The sequence below is a fragment of the Marmota monax genome, unplaced genomic scaffold (assembly GCF_021218885.2).
Source record: "Marmota monax isolate L192 unplaced genomic scaffold, Marmota_monax_Labrador192_F-V1.1 WCK01_AAM20220418_F8-fsc00145, whole genome shotgun sequence".
Lineage (NCBI taxonomy): Eukaryota > Metazoa > Chordata > Mammalia > Rodentia > Sciuridae > Marmota > Marmota monax.
Window position 1 is genome coordinate 4,611,016 of NW_026695201.1, and position 24,224 is coordinate 4,635,239.

The 24,224-nt window shown below is 38.6% G+C and overlaps 1 protein-coding gene and 1 long non-coding RNA gene across 2 annotated transcripts in view; one reads left to right on the forward strand and one right to left on the reverse strand.

Annotated features, from left to right (window-relative positions):
• Positions 1 to 1,024: 1,024 nt before the first annotated feature.
• LOC124082550 (uncharacterized) lies at positions 1,025 to 2,997 on the reverse strand. The gene is made up of 2 exons (XR_006848422.2): positions 2,770 to 2,997; positions 1,025 to 2,400 (listed from the first exon to the last, which is right to left on the reverse strand). It is a non-coding gene; the product is annotated as an uncharacterized LOC124082550 (long non-coding RNA).
• Sdhc (succinate dehydrogenase complex subunit C) overlaps positions 2,264 to 24,224 on the forward strand; it is a 41,134-nt gene continuing 19,173 nt past the window's right edge. The window contains exons 1-4 of the mRNA XM_046428997.2: positions 2,264 to 2,360; positions 11,107 to 11,163; positions 13,211 to 13,312; positions 20,874 to 20,935. Of these exons, the coding sequence (XP_046284953.1) occupies positions 2,341 to 2,360; positions 11,107 to 11,163; positions 13,211 to 13,312; positions 20,874 to 20,935 (241 nt within the window). The 5' untranslated portion in view covers positions 2,264 to 2,340. The remainder of the gene's footprint in view (positions 2,361 to 11,106; positions 11,164 to 13,210; positions 13,313 to 20,873; positions 20,936 to 24,224) is intronic.

A 24,224-nucleotide genomic window follows, 5' to 3' on the forward strand; every position in this document is an offset into this window, starting at 1 on the left:
GCTGGACAGGTTTGTGATGTACTGGGGATACTTAGGGAAGATCTGAGCCATCCACTTTAATTTGGGGGAACTTGAAGGGAAAATAAGTCTGAACAGAAAAGTTGAAGCCTTTTCCTAAGGAGCCTTTAATGATAGCTCAAAGAGGGTGAATTTAATCTGATGCATTTTACCCATCTCTTTAAGATTTTGGGGTGGAATTAGGGATGGGAATAGGACTTGGTGACTCAGGAGGCTGAGGCAGGAGGATTGCAAGTCTGAGGCCAGCCTCAGCAACTTAGGGAAATCCTGTTTCAAAATTAAGAATAAAAAGGACTGGGGATGTAGCTCAGTAGTAAAGCACCTCAATACCTACATAAATAATAAATAAGTAAAAGACCTTTTAAAATATTTTTAGGTATAGATGGACACAATACCTTTATTTATTTATTTTTATGTGGTACTGAAGGTTGAACTCAGTGCCTCACCTGTGCTAGGCAAGTGCTCTACCATTGAGCTACAACCCCAGTCCTAAACTGCACAGGTAAAATCATCATCAACAAATGTTGCAATTCTTACCTCTCCCAGCTATAAACAATCACTTTCTTCCTATCTAGTCACCACTTTTAGTTATACCTGTTTTGTGTGTTGACCACTTTCTTTGTTGTATTTCTTCAGGGATCTTGCTAAGGTTATAAATTTGTTGAGGACAATATATGTCTGTGTCTTTGAATCCCCTGTAGTAGTTTTCAGAGACTGTGGCAGAAACTCAACAGGTCATACATATTAAATGAAATTTCTTAAAAAGCTATGTAAAGCTAGCCCAGTGGTTCAAAACCAGTCTCAGCAACTTAGTGAAGACCTAAGCAACTTAGCAAGACTCTGTCTCAAAATAAAAAATAAAAAGGGTTGGGGATGTGGCTCAGCAATTAAATGCTTCTTGGTTCAATCCCCAGTACAAAAAACAAACAAACAAACAAACAAACACACAAGCAAAAAGAAAATACCCCCCCCCCCCAAAAAAAAAACCCAAACAACAACAACAGGCTAAGTGCACGAGGTCTTCATTTATTTGCTAATGTGATACTCCAGAAGGCCAAAGGAGTATCAATGACTGAAAGTTCAATAGGAGGATCAATGACTGGAAGTTCAATAGCAGAACAACTTTGTAATGATTAAGCTGTTTACTACCACAGGACGAGTTCCAGCAGTCTAGAAGATCAGCTGTTAGGGATGCTTCAGAAGCGATTTTTGTCCTTGGTAGAAGGTTGGATTATAGAGTCTTTAAGGTCCCTTCCAATCCTAAAAAATCTATAATAATGCTTTTTTATTTTATTTTATTTTTTTTTTGGTCTAGCATTATAGAAATGCAAAAATAGCATTTGGTTCAGAAATAAATGAATTTGTGCTATTTAAATCCTGAAAGTAAAAATTCGGGAGTGCTAAATATAAATGAGATCTGAATATTAATGTGACTGAACATGTTTTATTGTAGAATAGGAGTTCTTCTGGGCTGTGACCTCCACTCCCGCCTCGTTTCCCTTTCCCCGCAAAAGGGCCAAGATCTTTTGCATTGTTTTATTCCTTTCTCACTTGATTTTTTTTCTCTCTCCAGTCGTGAGTTCTCTGAAATTGATCACCACGCTTGGGTTCCTCAAAACTGTTTATATGCAGTATGTATAAATCAAAGCAGGTTCTCCCCCATATCTCAGGTTCTTCTGATGGTGGGTGTTGCCCACACAGCACTGAAACAAGGAACAAGGGAGCGTTGTCTTTGGCTGGTGGGCGCCTAGCTCAGGCAGCAGCTCAAGCCTAGGAATCCTGAGGCCTGATTATACGTCCCCCATTCTTGGGTTCCTCATCTTGTTGAGGTGACTGCAAGGTCCTCTAGTGGACCCATCTCACATTCCCCTGAGTGGGTCTCAACCTGTGTATCTATCTGACCAAAACATTAGAATGAGAAGAAGCCCAAAGTATCTTTTGCGCCGTTGTCTCAGCCAACCAACTCTGATATTTTTAGGCTGGCCAGGGAGGGAGGTGGAGTCAAACTCCGACTCAGTGAAGACTGTGGGCAAATTCTTGCTGATTGGAAGGGAGATTAAAAAAAAAAAATGAACACATACGCGGGTGGCAGATTCTAAACCCAGCGGAATCTCTGCTGCAGTCCTGGCAAAAACCGTTAGGAAGAGGGGGAGAACAAACTATTTCCGAACATCTGCCACCAAAAGCGCAGAACCTAGAGCAGAGGCGCGAAGCCTTTTAAAGAACTCGGTGTCATCACGTGACGACTCTTCGGGGCTTCACCCCCGCCCCAGCTCAGACGCCCCGCCGCTTGCGTCACTTCCGTCCAGACCGGAACCCAAGATGGCTGTGCTCTTGTTGAGGTGACTTTAGCGCGGGGGTTGGGAGTCGGTGTCCGCGACCCTTGGGAGACCAGAACGGATCCTTAACGTTTGGCTGACAGCGCTTTACCCTGTGCCTGGGCTGGGAAATGACCCGTGGGTGTGGAGGCCACCGCTCCGGGATCCTAGAGACACCCCCCTCCCCCAGCCGCTCGGGTGCAGCTCGGTAGGGCTTTGAGGTCACTTAACTCCGTACCGAGGAGTGGCGCGGTTCTTGCCCTTTCTACTTTCCCCTGCTTTAGTACTTCTCCCCCAGATTACTCTCGTGACCCCAAAACCCAGAGCCGAGACCAGAAAATATTCTAACTCAGCTGACCATGAGTTTTACAATTTCGAGATCTTATTTAGGGATTGGGCCTCGGGGCGGAGGGAGAGATCTTGGTGTTCTTACTTTTGCTTCTAACTTCTGCAGACACCAGCGGTTGCTGGCAATGGGTGACTCTGTCCAGGTTCCCGACAGGCCCGTAGCAGAGGATGGAAGAAGCCTGGACCACTACGAGGCCGGCGATTAGCAATAACAACGAGAGGTCCTCTGCTGCACCCTAGGGAGTTCGTTTTTAGTTTATCTTTTTACTTGGGGTTAAAGGGCGATGATCCCAGCTTTTCTCTAAAAGGTCAATTCACTATCGGTAGTAATATCCTAGATTTTCTTCCATTTAGAACTCTCCACTGTTTAGGTCTCATTTTCTACTCCCAAGACTTTCTAGTCCTTAGCCTCTAGCGCCTGTGGATATTCCTGGTACAAATCCCAGTATAATTCTGTGCCAGCCCTATTTTTGGAAACTATTTGTTATGGAAGGTTAGCTTAAATGCTGTTGAGATTTCAATTCCCGATTTCCCCAAATGTCTTCTCATTTCTCTTTCCACTTCAGTCAGGCAATATAAAAATAGGGGATTTTGTTTAGTTTTTCTCTGTGACGAAATTATTCCTCTTGGGAGTTGAGATCAGTTATTTTAATCCTTTATTTTCTCTTTGCCTTTTATCTTCGTATGTGTCTTTTCTCTCAGATATGCCGAGGCCAGTCTTGCTGGAGCTCCTTCCTTTTTTCCAGTTGACTTGATCATAATTGAATGGCTTTGGATTTTGATATCATACTTTAGTAGATGTTAGGAGCTTTTGGAGGAGTTAACATTTAGCTTGAAATGATCGTATTTGTTCTAAACAGTTCATTTGATGAGCTTCAGGATTAGTGATTAGAAGCTGAGGGTCATTACAGTCACCCCTTATTATCCTTGGGTTTTGTCTCCATGGGTTCAAATACTTGAAAAACAAATTCCAGAAAGTTACAAGAAGTTACTTGAATTTGCTGCCTGCCAAGCATTATGCTGAGTCCACATAAATGAAGTAGTGTTTAGGCATACTGCATTAGCCTCCCAGCATTTCATAGATCCTCAGTCTCTCCTCTCTACAGAACTTACTATTTCAGAGTTAATTGCTACACTTTCTGTTTACATACTGTGCAGTCTTCAACTATGATTGTTGTACCTGGACTGCACTATGTATTGTTTTTTCTTTGTGGTTCCTTAAATAATACAATGTAACAACTATTCACACAGCATTCACATTATATTGGCCATTCTGAATAGTCTGGAGATGATTAAAGTATATAGGAATAGCTGTATTTGTTGGCTAATGCCTGCAGTCCCAGGAACTCAGGAGGCTCAGGCAGAAGGATCACTAATTCCAGACCAGCCTCAGCAATTTAGTGAGATTTTATCTGAAAAAGAGGGGGGAGTGGGCATTGCTGGGGATGTAACTCAGTGGTAAAGCACCCCAGTGTTCAATCCCCAGTACCAAAAGATTAAAAAAATAATAATAATAAGGTGAATGTACGTAGGATATATGCAATCACCAAGTGTATCCAGACAGTGTCATTTTATGTTGTGTAGCACTGTTCTGTCCATACTAGGATTCAATGCCAAGAAATACACTTCTTTTTCATTAGTGGTAACCTTAAGCTCTTATGGAAGGGCACTTTTCTATTTCTCACAAGGGCTTTTATTTATTTATTGGATGGAGAAATAGTGAATTAAAACTGTTTTTCCCCCATAGAAGATTCCATCCTAATACCATTTCAACTAGAGGAATTTGATACTGTTTATAGTATACTGATTTTAATCTCAAAGGAAGGTATCTTTTAAGAAATTCTAAGGGTTGCTTTTCACTTATTTTGGACAAGTCAGGGTCCTTAGTTCTATGATTGTAGTTTCTTCATTTGTGAGTTGAAAATAGTAATAACTTGAGCCCACTTAGGAGAAATAATAAATTTCACAAAATGTGTATTTTCACTTGATGAATACAAATTGTGTATATTTATGGTGTACAATTTGATGTTCTAAAATATGTATACATTGTGCTAAATATAGCTAGTCAACATATATAGTACCCATGTGCTTGTGTGTATGTGTATGTGTGTCATACTTGAAATCTACTTTAAGGAGTTTGGGGCAGAGGGTGGGGGGTACCAGGGACTGGACCCAGAGGCGTTTAACCACGGAGCCACATCCCTAGACCTTTTTATATTTTATTTAGAGACAGGGTCTCACTGAGTTACTGAAGCTTAATCTAATCTCAAAATCCTCCTGCCTCAGCTTCCTGAGTTGCTGGGATTACAGTTGTATGCCACCGTGCTGGCTCTAAGCAATTTTTTTTTCTTTTCTTTTTTTGGTACCTGGGATTGAACTCAGGGGTGCCCTACCACTAAGTTACATCCCCAACCCTTTTTTAAAAATATTTATTTGGAGACAGGGCCTCAGAAATTGCCAGAGCTGGTCTTAAACTGATCCTCCTGCTTCAGCCCCTCGAGTAGCTGGATGTGCCACCATGCCCAGCTGCAGTTTTCAAGTGTATAATACATTGTTATTAACTGTAAATCACCACTTTAAACACTGAACAATATAGACATGTATAAAGGTATTCTGTAGTACTTTCATTAATATGTGCAATTTTTTATGTATCAGTTGAAGTTTATACATTTTTAAAATTTAAATCGAAAATTACCATGTTTTCAAGAGAGCTCTAGAGCTTATTTGTATGTAAGTGAAATTTTCAATCCATTACCACCATTTCCCTAAACTCTTCCCTTCTCCCTCTTAAATAATTTTCTTTCTTTGTACTGAGGATTGAACCCAGGGATGCTTTACTACTGTGCTACATCTCCAGTCTTTTTTATTTATACTCTATTTTTTGGTATCAGGATTGAACCAAAGGTTGCTTAACCACTGAGCCACATCCCCAGTCCTTTTTTATGTTTATTTTGAGGCAGGATCTCTAAGTCTTTAGGGTCTTAGAGACCCTATGGTTTCACTAAGTTGCTGAGGTTGATCTTGAATTTGGGTTCCACTTACTCCTGCCTGGGTTGCTAGGATTACAGACGTGCTCCACTGTATCGGATTCAGTCCTTTTTATTTTTTATTTTGAGAGCGTCCTGCCTCAGTCTTTTAAGTTGTTGGGATTATATGAGTGCACTCCCACTCTTGGCTCCAGTTAAAAATTTTTGATGCTTGGCTAATTAAAAATTATTAGTTATCAGAATATTGTAGCTATGCATGGTGGCGCACACCTGTAATCCCAGTGGCTCAGGAGACGGAGGAAGGAGGATCAAAAGTGCAAAGCCAACCTCATCAAAAGCGAGGCACTAAACAACTCAGTGAGACCCTGTCTCTAAATAAAATATGAAAATAGGGCTGGGGATGTGGTTCAGTGCCCCTGATTTCAATCCCCAGTTTCCCCTCCAAAAAAGAATATTATATTTCATAGCCTTTGAATAGTGCTTCATATTTTGTATATTCCCTAAACAGTCCAGGGACCAGCCAGAGCTGTTCACAGCTGAGTAACACGAATTCGATTGACACTCAAGGAATGACTTTCCAAGGCCAAGAAGGAGATAGATAGAGACAGCTGGGCTTCCATCTAATAATGTTTATGCCACTTAAGCACAGTCACTGTGATTCAACTGTCTGGTCAATATATGTAGCACAGTGGTAGGGTGCTTGCCTAGCAAGTGTGAGGCCCTGGGTGTGATCCCCAGCACTAGGGGAAAAAGAAAAAAATTAGTTCTCAGTTATTATAGGTGCTATCAATGTCAGGAATTTCAGTCTTGCCCTTGTGGAGCTCAAAGTCTAGAAGGAGAGATAAATAGATGAATCATTAAACAACATAGCAAATGATGATAGAAACATGTATGAGAGCCTGGCTGATAGAGCAAGGCTGAAGAAGTGACTTGATCTTGCCATCTAGGAGTTGGGTTTTGATGGATGAGTTTAAGAGGCTGTAAGGAGGGCTGGGGATGTGGCTCAAGTAATAGCGCGCTTGCCTAGCATGCGTGAGACACTGGGTTCGATCCTCAGCACCACATAAAAATAAAATAAAGATATTGTCCACCTAAAGCTAAAAAATAAATATTAAAAAAAAAGAGGCTGTAAGGAGTTCCAATTAGAAGAGCATGAGCAAAGACGTGTAGTCATAAGGAGGCTTGTTCTGTCTGGGCATAATGTAATGTTCAGTGTGTCAGAAGTATAGGGGACTGATGGGAATTTGTGAGAGGGTAGGTCTGGAGAGTTTGCCCACACTTTGACTCTTATATAGCAATGCAAGTAGTGGATGTAAGAATGAGAGTAACTTTATTTTTCAGTACATTCATGTTGTTGAAGTTGAATGATAGGGAAGAGACTGTTGCTAGGTAGGTCAGTTCAGAAGCTCCTGTTACAGTTCTGGGGAGAAATATATAAAGAAGATATGGACTAAAGTAATGGACTGGAATGAAATTTTCTAAATAGTAATGGTAGAATTGGATGATGCCATGCATATATATAGGTGGTGACAGAAAAGGAGAAGTCAAAGATGACTTATGTTATAGCTTGGGAGTTAGTGTCAGATGCACACCTATGACCCCAGTGATTCCCGAAGCTGGGCTGAGGCAGGAGGATTGCAAGTTAGAGGCCAGCCTCAACAACTTAGCACGACCCTGTCTCAAAATTAAAAGAGACCTGGGGATATAGCTCAGTAGTAAAAATGCCCTGGGTTCAATCACTCGTACCAAAAAAATAAATTGTTCATTTCATTTAAGATTATATGTATCTGTTTTATTATTGCAAATGCATATGTTTATAAGACCTTTTCAATGCCATCAAATCAAGTTTATAAATCATATAAAAGAAGCTCATTATATTGCAGTCATGTCTTGTTTTGAATTAAAAATGGTCTTCAGTTTGATCACAGACATGGCTTTGAATAACCTTTTTTTTTTTCCAAATGAGTGTTTTTATCATCACTGAATGTTTCGAAGAAAATGTGATAAGAATTCTAAAGACCAATGAAGTTCTTCTTAGGGAGACCAGCGAACTGATCTCTTACACATAAATGGTGTATTATAGTTCAGAGAATGCTTTCCTGTATGTTTTCTTCCTCTTTTTTTTTTTTAATTTTCTTTTGCGTTGGGGATTGACCCTGTGGGCGTTTAACCACTGAGCCACATCCCCAGTTTTTAAAAAAATGTTATTTATTTATTTATTTATGGTGATGGGAATTGAACCCATGGCCTTGTGCATGCAAGGCAAGTACTCTACCAACTGAGCTGTATCCACAGCTCCCCCCCTTTTTTTTTTATTATTATTTTTAAATTTTGAGACAGGGTCTTGCTAAGTTGCTGAGACTATCTTTGAACTTGTGTGCCTCCTGCCTCAGCCTCCCTCATATTCCCAGTGTTCAGCCCAGCCCAGTTGAGAGATTATAGGCATGTACTACTGTTCATGGCTCTTGTACATTTTCTTATGTAATTCTCCCAACAATCAATAAGGGTAGATATTATCAATCCCATTTTATAAATTAAAAGGTTGAAGTTTAGTAACTTACTCAAATTACACAACTCAAGTTACAGATCTAAGACTATCATTTTTACTTTGCAGTGTTCTTTTTCTAGTATTGTTGTTGCCCCAATCCAGAGAAGAGTTTCAAAAATTATTTGACTTTTATAATTCCAGTGACTGGGGAAGCTGAGGCAGGAGGATTGAAAATTAAAGACCAGTCTCAACAATTTAGTGAGACCCTTAGCAACTTAGCAAGAGCCTGTCTGAATATAAAAAATAAAAGTACTGGGGAATTAGTTTAGTGGAAAAGCTGTTCAATCCCTGGTATCAAAAAACAAACCAACAATGATCCAATTAATGATTACATTTTTTGTATAGTATGTTTAGAAAGGGACAATACTTAGTAGAAATTATAGGTTCTGACTTAAAGATAATATGAAGTTTTGTTACTTTCTAGTGCTAATATTTTAAGCACCATTCATGGGTGGAGAAAGAAAGTCTTTTCAAAGTTCCTGGTTTCACATGAAACACAAGGATAGATATCTACTTTTGTCATATTTTAAATAAGGTTATGAAGTTTGTGCAACTCAATTCTGTAAGGGCCTTGTGGAAATCTTGCATTGATATTTGTCTGAGAAACAATAGCACTAGACAGAGCACGCCATAGATTCCAACCCACATCTGCAAACTCTTACTGGGTAGCTGGCTGACTAGGCCTAGCCTGGTGTGAGGAATGCATGCCCTGCAACTTCATAGACAATTCAGTTGATTTAAAGAGATTTGTTCCCACTTCTTTCTGGGAGCATTGGGTACACAATGTCTGTATTCACCTCTTGCCTCCAAAGCAGGGAAGAGGGAAGAACCAAAGAAGGAAGTATTGGTTGGATTTTTCCCTTCAAGTAGTGGGCCCTTTAAGTGTACTGTTATAAAACATAGACCTTGAAATGTTTGTGGATCTAGTGTCAGTGGCATGAGGAACATCATGAGCTCTATTAATCCCCATAGTGTCTTGCATGTAGTAGATGCATAATAAACTTCTTTCTCCTTTTTTGAGGGGGATACTGGGGGTTGAACTAGGGATATTTCATCACTGGGCCATATTCCCAGTCCCCCCTTTTAAATTTTTTTTAAAAGATTGAGATGGTCTTGCTAAGTTGCCTGTGGGCTCACTGAGTTGCTGAGGCTGACCTTGAACTTGCAATCCTCTTGCCTTAGCCTCCCAAATTGCTGGGACTATAGGCTTGTGCCACCAAACCTGGCACACAATAAACTTTTGAAGAGCAACATATTTTTAATTTTTACTTCTAGAACTTCATTCATTGTGATCACTTTCTGAAATACTTTTGTACAGATTTGATGTATTGATGTGACTAAAAGGTATAATGGTTTTGTGTTTTTTATAATGCTTTGTAAATTTTGGGTCACATTTTTCTTATATAAAATGTCTGGTCACATGTTAGTTTTTGACTTAAAAAACAGTTCTGGCACTAAAGTACATACTTCAAAAATAGCAACTTTTTAGGTAGGGAATTTACATGTCCTTTTAAAGTGGGAGTGGTAAAATTTTACCTTTTTGTGGTAGTGGTAAAATTTTATTTTTGTGTTCCCATATTTTTTGCACTACTATATGAGAGGCTTTTTTTTTTTTTTTTTTTTTAAATGACTTTTTGACTTGAAGTTCATCCAGGTTGTCTGGAACTTTGTATTAATTCCTGAAATGACCTAGCTTACTATTAGGACCCTCATTCTATGAATCCCTTCTTCAAATTTTAGTTCATTCATTTGCAACATATCTCCACTATAGCTAAACTGTGTGCTTGATGTTGCCTGTGGCTTACTGTTCTGTTCTGTTTTGTACTGCCCTTTATGTTTTTTAAATTCATTTTTTAGTTACAGGTGGACACAATACCTTTATTTTTATGTGGTAGCTGAGGATCGAACCCAGTGCCTCTCCCATGCTAGGCAAGCACAGTACCTCTGAGCCACAACCCTAGCCCCTGCCCTTTATGTTTTTTTTTTTAATATATTTTTTTATTTTTTAGTATTTGGCGGACACAACATCTTTGTCTGTATGTGGTGCTGAGGATCGAACCCGGGCCGCACGCATGCCAAGCGAGCACGCTACCGCTTGAGCCACATCCCCAGCCCCGCCCTTTATGTTTTTAATCCCTGTCTTTTAAGTGTTGCCTCCTATGAGACCTATCTTTAAAAAAATCACTTTCTGTATTCTGTTGAATATTATCAACTCTGATTGTTATTATTTTTTGCATTATTGGGGATTAAACCGAGAGGCACTCTACCACTGAGCCACATCCTCAGTCCTTTTTATTTCTTATTTTGAGACAGTCTTGATAAACTGCTGAGCCTGGCCTGGAACTGGGAATCCTCCTATCTCAGCCTTTTAAGTCATTGGGATTACTTGTGTGCACCATCACAGCTGGTCCAGCTCTGACTATTCTTTTACCTTATATTTTGTTATTTGTCTGGGAAACAGTAGCACTGACAGAGCACGCCATAGATTCCAACCTACATCTGCAAAATAGTCATTCCTAGTCTGTTGGTGTTAATTGCCTTTTTTTTCTTCTTTTTTAAATTCTTATTTTGAAAAAGTTAAATTTTATTTTGCATTTATAGGTAATACTTCTAATCATTTTAAGTTACTTAGAATTTGTAGTATTTGAACTAGAAAATAGGGACACTGATAATGACTTTGTTTTCATCTTATTTTTTGGTTCTGGGGATGGGAACCCAGAGTCCTCTGCCTGCTAAGTCTGCTGTACTGCTGAGTTGCATCCTCGGCCTTCATCTTATTTTTATTCTAGCCTTCTTCCCCCAAGTCTAATATAGTACAAAAATGGGATGCTGATATATTAAAATTGACCTTTAAATATGTATGATTCTTGATTCTCTTATCTTGCAGACATGTTGGCCGTCATTGCCTCCGAGCTCACCTAAGTCCTCAGCTCTATGTCAGAAAGTAAGTCTCTAAGTCTGTGGAGATTATTATTATTATTTTCTTTGTTATGATACTTCTTTTTTTAAAATTCTGAGACAAGGTCTTCCAAGTTGCTGAGGTGCAGAGACTGGCCTTGAACTTGAATCCTCTTGCCTCAGCCTCCTGAGTCACTAGGATTACAGGAGTGCACCACTATAGATGGCCAGCCTTATTGCTTTTTTTTTTTTTTTTTTTTTTTTATACTGGGGATCAAACCCAGGGGCACTGAGTCACTGAGTGACATCCCCAGCCTTGTTTTTGTATTTTATTTTGAGACAGGGTCTCCTTAAGTTGCTTAGGGCCTCCTTAAGTTGCTTAGGGCCTCCTTAAGTTGCTGAGGCTGGCTTTGAACCTGCAGTCTTCCTTCCTCAGCCTCTCAAGCCACTGGGATTACAGGTGTGTGCCCCCATGCCTGGTGAGAGCTTTATTGATATTTTTAACTTCACTGATTTGCTCCAACTTTTTTTTTTTTATTTTTAATTTGTGCTCCAACTTCTTGATTCCTTCATTGATATTTAATTCTCCTTTTTCTATTTTGTTTTGTTTTTTTTCCTTAATAATATTTTTTTGTAATTTTTAATTTTAGGCAATTTCACATCTTAATTAGTTGTAAAATATTTTCCCTCTGCTAAACAGTCATTCCTAGTCTTTTGGTGTTAATTGCCTTTTTTTCCCCTTCTTTTTAAAATTCTTATTTTGAAAAAAAATTTTATACTTTCAGAAAAGTTATAAAGTAGTATGATGAAATTCAATACAACTTTTATCCAGATTTATCAATTGTTAACATTTTGCTGTTTGTTTATTCATTCTATTTTAGGTTGTATCATATGAAACAGTTATTTTTGTAGGTCAAAAGTAGTTGAATAGTTGTCAATTTATTGGGCTCCAGCCTAATATATATTTATTATTTTCACAGAATTCTTTTAGAGTAAGTTGTGAACAGCATGATATTTTACCTGTAACTATTTCTTCTGAGAACAAGAAATTACCTTACATAACACAGCATAGTTATACAAGCATAATTATCAAATTTAGGAAATTTAATGTTGATGAATGCTTATCTAATGCACAGTTGATTTTCAGATTTTCTATTTTTTCCAAGTAACATACTTTATGAAATCCAGTATCTCATTTTCTACCCAAGATCTAACTAGACTCACGTGTACTTAGTTGTCATATTTCTTTAATATTTTAAAATCTGAAACTGTGTCTTAGTCTTTATCTTTTATGGCTGAATTTTTGAAGACTACAGTACAGTTATTTTGTAGTGTTAGCTGAGTTTTCGTGATTGTTTCCTAATGATAAGAAATATCAGTACATCATACCAGTGGTCATATAATGCCATTTGTCTCATTATCAGTGGCTTTTAACTTTGATCATTTGAGTGAGAAAATGTCTGCTAGGTTTTTTCTACCATAAGATTACTACCTTTTCCCCTCGTAGTTCCTGAGTAATCTATGAGGAGGTATTTTCTTTTCTCTCTTTTTTGGTACTGGGTATTGATTCCAGGCCTTTATATATGCAAAGCATGTGCTTTACCACTGAGCTATACCCACATTTCTTGAGACATTTTCTTGAGGGGAATGGGATCATGTTTTTAATTAGTTTTTTGTTTGTTTGTTTTTGTGGTATTGGGGATGGAACTCAGGGTCTTATACATGCTAGGGAAGTACTCTGCCACTGAACAATAGCCCTAGCCCCAAGGTTATTAACTGAAGCAAACTTGGCATAAAAATAATACTATTGGAGGAACATGTTTTCCTAAGTTGTTGGGTTTGTCTTTGTCCAGCTCATCTTACTTTTTTTTTTTTTTTTTTAATTTTTGTTATATAAAATATGAAACTGCCAGCACCAGGAGACTCAGGAGGCTGAGGCAGGAAGATTGCAAGTTCAAGGTCAGCCTGGCCTGGGGATGTAGCTCGGTGGTAGAGCATCCTAGGGCTTAGTCCTCAGTGTCACCAAAAAACAACAAATGAAATTAAACCAAGCTTACTTTTAATCCATTTTTAATCTTTTGGTTTTATTTTAGTGCTATTCCTATGGGAACCACAGCCAAAGAAGAGATGGAGCGGTTCTGGAATAAGAACACAGGTTCAAACCGTCCTGTATCTCCCCATATTACTATCTACAGGTAAAGTTTCTGGAGCCAGAGAATCTAGAGGTGATGGGTAAAAGTTCTGGAGGTTGTCCTTAGCCTCCCTGATATTCTCTGCAATTGGAGGGAAATATTTGCTCAGATGGAAAGTAGCTGTGTAGATGAGATACCCTTCACAGTAGAGGGAAATAACTTATCAGGCCTTTTTAAATTTGGACATGATTTAAGTGTATCGTCTAGCCTTAATCTATCTTGCAATACTACTATTTAGGAAATTCTAATGCATCCCAATACAGTTCCCACTAATTAAAATGTTTTGAGTCTGTTAAGGTGGTGCATACTTATAAATCTCATCTACTCAGGATGCTAAGGCAGGACACTCTGAAGTTTGAGGTTAGTCTGGGCTACTTAGGGAGACCCTGTCTCAAAATTAAAAACATAAAAAGGGCTGGGAATTTAGTTCTGTGGTAGAGTGCTTGTCTAGCCTGTGGGAGGTCTCTGGGTTCAATCCCCAGTACAAAACTTAAAAAAAATGTTGAGATAATTTCAAATATACATAAAAGTTGCAGAAATAATTATACAGAGTTCCCATATACCTTTATGCAGATTCCCAGATTGTTGACATATCTGAATGAGTTAAGAACAGGTTTTTTTTTTTCTTTACTCTCTCTTTCTTTTTTATCATACTGGGTTCCTTTCACATGGAAAGGAATCCAGTATGATAAAAGTGATCTACCTTTGAGTTCCCTCCCCAGCCCTTTTAAAACTTAGTGACTAAAAATAACAGAATTTCATAGTCTTAACAGTTCTGTAGTTTAGAAGTGTGACATAGATTTCAAATAAAGGTGTTAGCAAGGGCTGCGTTCTTTTCCATTGGCTCTAGGTAAAAATCCGTTACTTTACCAATTCTAGCTTCTGGATGCTATCCACATTCCTTGGCTTGTGGCCTTGTTTTTCCACCTTCAAAGCAAGCAACAGCAGATTTGTTCTCACTTTATATCATTCTAATCTATTTTGCCTCTCCCTTCTACTTTTAAGGACTCTTGTAATTACATTTGAACTGATCTGCCTATCCCAGTCCCCCCGAGATTGTTTGTCCCATGGGCAGAATACATTCACCCCATCCCATTGGCCCCAAAAGTTTTAACCCATTATAGCATTGACTCCAAGTTTTAAAATTTCATCTAAATATCACTGTCAAAATTAGATATGGGTGAGTATAATACCTCCTGAGGTGCATTTAATTGTCTTCTGTAAAACTCAAGAAACAATCTACTTTTGATTTATATATTGTTGGCAGGCTCCTGAGTTGATGCTGTGTTCTTCTCAGTATATTATATCAGGAGGTACATGATGATGATTTAATCCATTATTGGTGATATGAGCTTTTTTTGTGGGGGGGGGCGGTTACTGGGATTGAACTCAGGGGCACTTGACCACTAAGCCACATCTCCAGCCCTTTTTTGTTTTTTATTTAGGAACAGAGTCTCACCAAGTTGCTTAGCACCTCACCATTGCCAAGGCTGGCTTTGTACTCGCGATCCTACTGCCTTGGCCTCCCGAGCCATTGGGATTACAGGCATGCACCACTGTGCCCAGCTGATATGAGCTTTTATCACTGGTTAAGATATGTTTACTGGATTTTTTCATGTAAAGTTGGCATATTTAATAATTAATAATATTTTGTGGGAAGATACTTTGAAACTCTAAATATTCTGTTTTTCATCAGACATTTACCCAACAACATCTGTGGATAATATTTTACTAAATTAGATTATTACTCTTATGGTTGCCAAACTGATTTTTCTAATTCCATGTCCCATCTAGATTTATTTATTTCTATAGAGTAAAGTTTGCCTTCTTTATTAGTATGGACTCAGGGGTTCTTATTTTGCCGAGAGGGTTATACTCTGTTAGTCTCATTTATTTTGATGTTCAGATGGTGCCAGACTTGACAAATGGACCCCCCCACACACACACTCCTCTTTTTTTTGGTACTAGAGATAGAACTTAGGAACATTTTACCACTGAACTACATCCCCCAGTCCTTTTTTTATTATTTTGAGATAGTGCCTCCCTAAGTTACTGAGTCTGGCCTTGAACTTGTAATCCTCTTGCCTTAGTTGTAGGTACATCAGGTATGTACCAACCACAGTTGGCTCAGTGGGTATTGATGGCTTCTGTGAAATGAGTATTTGGGTGTTAGATGTGCTTGGTACTACCAGCATGTCATTGTTTCTAGGCCCTCTCAGTGGACAGAGCTAAGATAAATATGGGTCCAATCATACCCCACTGTGTATATGTGACTATATATACAGTGTATATAGCTGGTGCCTCCTAAGATAAGTCCCTGTTGATCTGCCTTTTTTTTTTTTTTTTAAGCCAACCCAGCAACATCTTGAGCTCTGCTACCCTCTACTTGGTTTCCTGCCAGTGAGGCTGGCCATTTTTTAACCACCTCCACAAATACCACAACCCTTCAGTTTTTTCCCCAACCCAAATTCCAGGAATAATTCTGATGGCAGGAATTAGACATTTTACTAAAATAAAAGTAGGCTAATAAGTGATCTTAGTTATTTTTTGAGGGCACAGGGGCATTAAAGATTGAACCCTGAGTTACATTCCCAGTCCTTTTTAAAAAAAATTTTTGTTTTATTTTATTTTGAGAGAGGTTTCACTAAGTTGCTAAGGGCCTCACTAAATTGCTGAGACTGGCCTCAAACCTGTAATCATTCTGCTTCAGCCTCCAAGCCACTGTAATCCCTGGCTAGTGATCTCAATTCTTAATATCTTATGGTGAAACTTTTAATTTTTTATTTATTTATTTTTTTAGTTGTAATGAACACAATACCTTTGTTTTATTTATTTATTTTTATGTGGTGCTGAGGATCAGACCCAGTGTCTCACATGTGCTAGGCAAGTGCTCTACCACTGAGCTATAACCCCAGTCCCTGGTGAAACTTTTTTTTTTTTTTTTTTCAGAGATAAATGTTTGTTTGTTTTTTTGGTGGGGAGGGGGATTATAATTATGGAGAACTTCCCAAGTTATTCTCAATTTATATTAAAAGCCTTGATCTTTTTTTACAAGTCACAAAAAAAAAAAAAAATGATAGTAGGCTGCTGAGGTAAGCCTACCACTATTTTGTTTGCTCTTCCAGTAATGGAACTTCATGCACACTTGTGGGATACAAAAAGGAAACATCAAGGAATATGGGCCTGTTTCAAGGGTGACGTGTCAGAGAAATGTATCTGTGGTATTTGAAATCGTACTTTTATTGGTAACTTCTAGAGTGTTTTGGAAGAGAGATTGTTGAGCATTATGTATATCTTCCTTGGAGAAATGCTTTTTTTTTACTTTCTTTTTTTTGAATCAGGAATTGAACCCAGAGGTGCTTAGCCTCTGAGCCATATCCCCAGCCCTTTTAAAAAATTTTTTTAAAATTAAAAAAAAATTTATTATCCCCAGCATTTTTAAAATGTTTTATTTTGAGACAGCATCTCACTAAATTGCTGAGGCTGGCTTTGATTTTGTGATCTTCCTGTGTCAGCCTTCTGAGTTGCTGGAATTGCAAGCATTTGCCACCATGTCTGGCTCTCATTTTTTTTTGTGTGTGGTACTGGCAGTTAAACTCAGGGGTACATAACCACTGAGCTACATCTCTTGCCCTTTTATTTTTTTAAATTTTGAAACAGTGCCTTCCTAAATGCCCAGGCTGGCCTGGAACTTGTGATTCTCCTGCCTCAGCTTCTGGAGCTGCTGGGATTATAGTTGTGTGTTACCATGTCTTTTTACTTTCTTGAAGGTATTGTTTGTAGCACAATTGTTAGATCACTTGCTGAAATTCATATATTCTTATGTTTCTAGTTGCCTACCATTGTATTAACAAAGTCAAAAAATAGAAAAGTAGACTTTTTTTTTTTTTTTTTTTTATGATTCGCAGTATGTTTGATACTCTTTTAGGAGTTGGAAATGGATAAATAAGATAATAAACTTCAAGAAGGATCTCAGGCTTGGCCCTGTGGTGGGTGCCTATAACCCTTGCTACTTGGGAGACTGAGGCAGGAGAATGGTAAATTCACGAGCCTGGGCAACTTAGTGAGACCCTGTCTCAAAATAATAAGGACTGGGAATGTAGTTTTGTGGTAGAGTACTTGCCTAGTATGTACAAGGGTTCAGTCCCCAGTGCTGGAGAAAAAAAAGAAAGAAAGAAAAGAAAAAGAAAAACCTCAGTATTTCCTGAAAAATTTTTTTTCCTAAGTGAAATCATACTGATTTCCACTTTTTGTAAGTGAATTAAAATAGTCTTGGTTTTCTGTACTAGACTCTTAATGACTGAACAGGGAGTGGTGGTAGTGATTATCTTTGTTCTATGATGTTTGGAATCTCAACTGGAAAACACAGTCTAAGGGTTAAACTAATCTCAAGTTCTGTTTGCTTACATGTCTTGGGTTCATCCTGGCTGTTGGGAATGGCCCTTATTTTCTCCACATGGGCTGTTTCCCATAATTTTTTAATTTTGAATTCTTGGTGTTGTTTTATTTTGTGGTGCTGGGGGTTGAACCCAGGGCCATGTGCATGCTAGGCAAGCACTCTCCCACTGAGCTACATTCTTGGTACCAATTCTTTTCTTTTCTTTTCTTTTCATTTGGATATACCCATAAACTCTTTGCATTGACTACTTTGGGCTTCCTCATAGCATGAGGAAGGGAAATTTGGAAGTCATGCATGTTTATTTCTTCTGTGTTCTGTTTCTTGAAGCAGTTAGTCATGAAGTTCTGCCTGGATTTAAAGGAAGGGACTAAATACTTGGTAAAGAATGACAAGATTCTGGAAGAGCATGTGGTACAAGAAGTAATGTTGTGGTTAATTTTGGCAAGTAGAATGTCCTTACCCACTCAGTAATAGGCTAACTGGGCTATTATGGTTTAATGACTTTTGAAAATTAGGGTAGCCGGGCATGGGCATGTTGGTTCATGCCCTGGAGGACTGCAAATTCAAGGCCAGCTTCAGCAAATTGGCAAGACCCTGTCTCAAAAAAATTTTTTAAAATGGACTAAGGATGTGCCCCTGGGTTCAATTCCTGCTACTAAACAAATAAAGAAATAAAAATATGGTAACATTTGCCAGGTGAGGTGGTGCATTCCTGTAATCCCAGTGGCTCAGAAGGCTGAGGTGGGAGCATTGTGATTTCAAAGCTAGCCTCAGCAAAAAATGAGTTGCTAAGCAATTCACTGAGGCCCTGTCTCTAAATAAGATACAAAATAGGGCTGGGGATATGGTTTAGTTGTTGAATGCCCCTGAGCTCAATTCCTAGTACCAAAAAAAAAAAAAAAAATAGGGTAACATTTGAATTTTTCTCTCTTTTAGTGATGGGAGTTAATTTATGTGGGCTAGGAGCCCCCATAACTGCATTTGGAATGCTAAGTAATGCCTTAAATTTCCTTACCTCTTGGGTTTCAGGCCTTTCAAATAAATATTTGTTCTTTTTTAGACTGATAGTCTTTCTCTTTGACAAAATATTTAAGCAATCTGTTTCACAATTTTGTCATCAAAATTCCCTATTCTAGTTAGGGGGCTTTCTGTTCCTGAATGCAATTTTAAAAGCCCCTTTTTGTTGTCCTTAATGTCTTTTGCAAGCTGCAGCTCTCCTGATTCTTCTTGCCAAATTATGCCATTGTTCTGTTTGTCCTTGGTTATGTGGCTCTTCTTCCATCTTTTATATTTATCCCATTAAATCTGAGTTAATCAGAATGGTCTCTAGTGAGTTTTTTTGGTTTCTCTGAATATTACTCTTTTCTTAACTGTGAACTTTTTTTGGGGTACCAGGGATCGAACCCAGGGACCACATTCCCCATCCCTTTTTAATAGTTTATTTATAGACAGGGTCTTGCTGAGTTGCCTTGGGCTTCACTAAGATGCTGAGGCTGACTTTAAACTCACAATCCTCCTGCCTCGGCCTCCTGAGCCCCTGGGATTACAGATGTGCACCACCACACCTGGCTTAATTGTGAACATTTTTATTTTGTAGGTAGAGGATTGAATCGAGGTCCTTGCACATGCTAGGCAAGCACTCTATCATTGAAATCTATCCCCAGTCCTAGAATTTCTTTTTGAGATCTTTTCAACCTTCAGTAATTTATCTTTAGGGTATTAAATATGTGGTCTGATTTTGGTCAGTATTCCCTTTCTAAGCTGATTTTCCAAATGAACATTAACTTTCTCCAAGACTGCTATTCCTTCTATTTTACCAATCAGTTCCCTCTTGAGAATGAGAACAGGTCTAGAATAACGATGTTGATTGTTGCTCTATGGAAATGCTTTGGCAAAATGGTGATTTATGATTTAAAAAGGAATTTGTGTGTGGGGGAGTGGATTCTGGGGATTGAGTCCAGAGTCACTGAACTACATCCTCAGCTCTTTTTATTTTACTTTGAGGCAGAGTCTAGCTAAATTTTCCAGGCTGGCCTGGAACTTATGATCCTCCTGCCTCAGCCTCCCAAGGTGTGTGCCATCCTGCCCAACTTGATTTCATGACAAAGTGTTTTAGAACTGCTATGATAAGAAATATATACTAAGCTGGGCATGTGGCACATGCCTCTAATTCCAGTGACTTTGAAGGATGAGGTGGGAGGATCACAATTTGGAGGCTATCTTCAGCAATTTAGGGAGACCCTGTCTAAAAATAAAAAAAGGACTGGGGATGTAACCTAATGTTAAAGTACAGGGGAAGGGAAAGGAAGAGAAGGGAACAGGACTAAATCCAGCAAAATTATTTATTAGGGAATAAATGGTATGTTCAATATTTGTGGGGATATAATAAGGGAGAGTTCAAGAATGATCATATATTTTGTGAAACTGGGTAAGTAAAACTCACTTAGATTTTCCACTACAGTGTTAAAACTGGAGAAACAGAAGGATCCAGGTGGTTATGTTCCAATGATTACTTCCTCTAATTGTGCCAACTTTTATTGGTGACAACATAGTGATCTCTGTTTCTCCTTGTGAAAGAAGTTATAATTGTTTTCTCCTCTCAGCTCTAACAGTGATGAAGTCTGATAAAAGGAGGGACACTTTTTAAATAAATGCCTTTTTTTTTTAAATTTTATTTTTCAATTTTGCAGTATTGGGGAATGAACCCAGGGCTTCATGCATGCTAGGAAGGCATCCTAACACTGAGCTACACCCCAGCCTAGTTTTCAAAATAAAAAGTGAAAGCAAGGAATTTGAAAACTTTTTTTTTTTTTTTTTTAAATAGTGCTTATTTCAGCTTGGTGCAGTGGTGCACACCTGTAATCCCAGCAACTCAGGAGGCTGAAATAGGAGGATCTCGAATTCAAAGCCAGCCTCAGCAAAAGCAAAGCTCTGAGCAACTCATTGAGACCCTGTCTCTAAATAAAATACAAAATAGTACTGGTGATGTGGCTCAGTGGGTTCACTGAGTTCACTCCTGGGTTCACTCCCTGGTACCAAAAAAAAAAAAAAAAAAAAAAATAGTGCCTATTTCAGAATTAGTGTATGTTTTCATTGCCAAGATGGACACTCTGCTATGGGGTCAATTTTTCCGTTTTTAAATTGTCTTTATGTGTTTCTTTGTAGCTGGTCTCTTCCTATGGCAATGTCCATCTGCCACCGTGGTACTGGTATGGCCTTAAGTGGAGGTATGTATGTGCATTTTTATACACGCATACACACACACACACACACACTTCTTTGAAGAACTGCTATTTCTGTGACTCTTGTCACTCACCGCCTTCTGCAACTCAAGAGATTGATGAGTCTTTTTTTTTTTGATACCAGGGATTGAACCCAGGGGCACTTAACCACTGAGCCATATCCCCAGCCCTTTTTATTTTTTATTTTGAGACAAGCAACTCTCCAAGTTGCTTAGGGCCTCACTAAGTTGCTGAACCTGGTTCTGAACCTGGTGATCCTCTTGCCTCAGCCTCCCGAGTCACAGGGATTAGAGGCCCAGCTATAACGAGTCCCTTTAAGTTCCTGCATTCATCATTTGTTATGTTATCTTGGTACTGGGGATTGAACCCAGGGGCACTTTACCACTGAGGTATGTCCCCACCCCTTCTTAATTAGTTAATTTATTTTGTATTAATGCATTATAGTTATACATAATAGGTTAATTTTGACATATTCATACATGCATATTACATAATTTGCTTCATTTCGATCCAGTACTTCCCCTTTGTCTTTCTGCAGCCCCGTCGCCTTCTTCTACTTTACTCTTTTGTTGTTATTTTGAGGTGCTAGGGTTCAACCCAGGCCTTGTACATGCTAGGCAAACACTTTACACCTAAGCTATACCCACCAGTCTAACTCTACCCTTTTTTGTTTTTTTACTTTTTTTTTTTTAATGTAAGTTTATTTACTTTTTTTAAAATCTAAAAAAAATTTTTTTAGTTGTCAGTAGAACCTTTACTTTATTTATTTATTTATTTATTTATTTATATGTGGTGCTGAGAATTGAACCCAGTGCCTCACATGTGCTAGGCAAGTGTGCTACCACTGAGCCCTAGCCCCAGCCCTCCAGCCCTATTTTCTTATTTTGAGATAGGGACTCACTAAGTTGTCCAGGCTAGGCTCCAACTTGTCATTTTCTTGGGTCAGCCTTCTGAATAGCTGGTATTATAGCTGTGTGCCACTACATTCAGCAAAAATGGCCATTACTTCTTTGCTTTTTTTTTTAGTTAGGAATTGAACCCAGGGCCTCGTACATGCCAAGTAAATGTTTATCATTGAGCTATATTCCCAGCCTTCATCCATTTCTTGTTTTTTTTCATGGTACTAGGGATACAACTCAAGGGTATTCTACCACTGAGCCACATCCCCAGCCCTTTTAATTTTAAAATTTATATGTTTATTTGGTACTGGGGATTGAATATGGGGGTGCTTTATCATTGAGCTATATCCCTAGCCTTTTTTGTTTTTATTTTGAGATGGTCTCACTAATTTGTTAAGGCTGACTTCAAACTTGTGATCCTCCTGCATCAGCCTCCCAAGTTGCTGAGGGATTATATGTGTGTGCTACCATACCCAACTTTATTTATTTATTTATTTTTGTTTTGGGGTAGGGTCTCACTAAATTGCCTTGGCTGGTCTGGAATTTACAATCCTCCTGCATTGGTCTCCCAGGTGCTGGGATTATAGCATGTGCCATCATGCCCAGCTCCTCATTCACTTATTTATTTATTTTTGGATACTGGGGATTAAACTCGGGGATACTCAACCACTGAGCCACATCCCCAGCCCTTTCTTATATTTTATGTAAAAATAAGGTTTAACTGAGTTGCTTAGGGCCTCACTAAGTTGGGGCTAGCTTTGAACTCATAATCTTCCTGTGTCATCCTCCTGAGCCACTGGGATTACAGGTGTGTGCCACCACTTTGGCTTCCTCGTTCATTCTTTTTTATCAATTAATTATGAGTGCCTGCTATGCTCAGGTTCTTTTCTTAGGTTTGAAAGCTACTTGATTGAGAGGAAGCACAGAGAGGTTATAGAGGCCTGCATAGGTAAATCTGAATTTATTTTTCTTCAGTCTCCTTAAGATATCTTGGAAACTTGTGCTGTCTTCTAACAAAGGTAATCTAGCTCTTATAATCTATCAGAGGGGGGCTGGGGTTGTGGCTCAGTGGTAGAGTGCTTGCCTAGTGTGTAGATGCCCTGGGTTCGATCCTCAGCACCACATAAAAATAAATAAATAAAACAAAGGTATTGTGTCCAACTACAACTAAAAAATAAATATTAAAAAAAAAATCCATCAGAGGAACAAATATAAACTAAGAGTGGTAGAATGCTTCCTAAAAGAAATGCAGAATGAGGTGTAAGTACTTGTTCTACAAGCCTTCTGTTTTAAGTTGCTACTTCTAAGCCCTTTGCTGGCAAAGGAAAATGGAGTTATGATTTTGAACAGCATAAATCCATGCCAGATATGCAAACTCTTTTTTCCTGTGGATAGTTCCCTGCTATGCCTTTAACCTTATCCTCAGAGTAAGAGCATATCTTGCCTAGAGTCTGTGTGAGGTCATATACCTGAGAGACAGAAGCCCCACTGTTTTGTATTAAGGAAGACTCCAAGTCCCTTTGCCTCCTTTCTTTTGCTACTTTAGCCTGGGAGCAAAGTCTGAGTTTTATTCACACATCAGGCATCATTGCTCACTTGCCAGGAAATGACCCACTGTGCCGAGTGGAACAGATGGCAGGCAGCCTTCAGGTCCTAGTGTGTAATATGCGCTTGATCCAGACATTTGATAACAGATTGAGCTGTCAGGGTAAGAAAGAGATATCTTTTGATTTTCTTGGTAAAGTGATGGTGGTATTGGAAAAGTACTCTTCTGTTTTTCATACTGTCCTTCAGGGTCCCTCCTAGACTTCTGTAGACTTTTTTTTTTTTTTTCTCTTTACCTAAAGGATTTATCAGCCTAGTGGCTTTAGTGTAGGATCTGCATTTAGGGAGCTATCGTTTAGGTATTGGCAGGTATTATCTGAAGCTAAGTCTCTGCTGTTCTTAATCTTATGCATGTACACACACATACCCGTTGTTGGTGGTAGTAATCATATAAGGATAGAAACTCCTAAGATCTGATGGTGTCATTCTTATGCCATCATTGCTTTGGTTGGTAAAGGGATATTAGAATGCAGGTATATAATGTTGCCTAGGAATCTGTGTGTAGTTCCTGGTTTTAAACCTGCTTGCATTGACTAATAGAGTGAATTCTTGATTAAATTTATAATTAGTTTTTTAAAAATATCTTTATTTTATTTGTTTATTTTTTTATGTGGTGCTGAGGATCGAACCCAGGGCCTTGTATGTGCAAGGTGAGCACTCTACTGTTGAGCACAATCCCAGCCCCTATAATTACTTTTTTTAATGATTGCTTTTATTTGTGCTTAGAGTAAGAAATTTTTAGGTTGACACTTTTTGCTTGTTGGTATTAA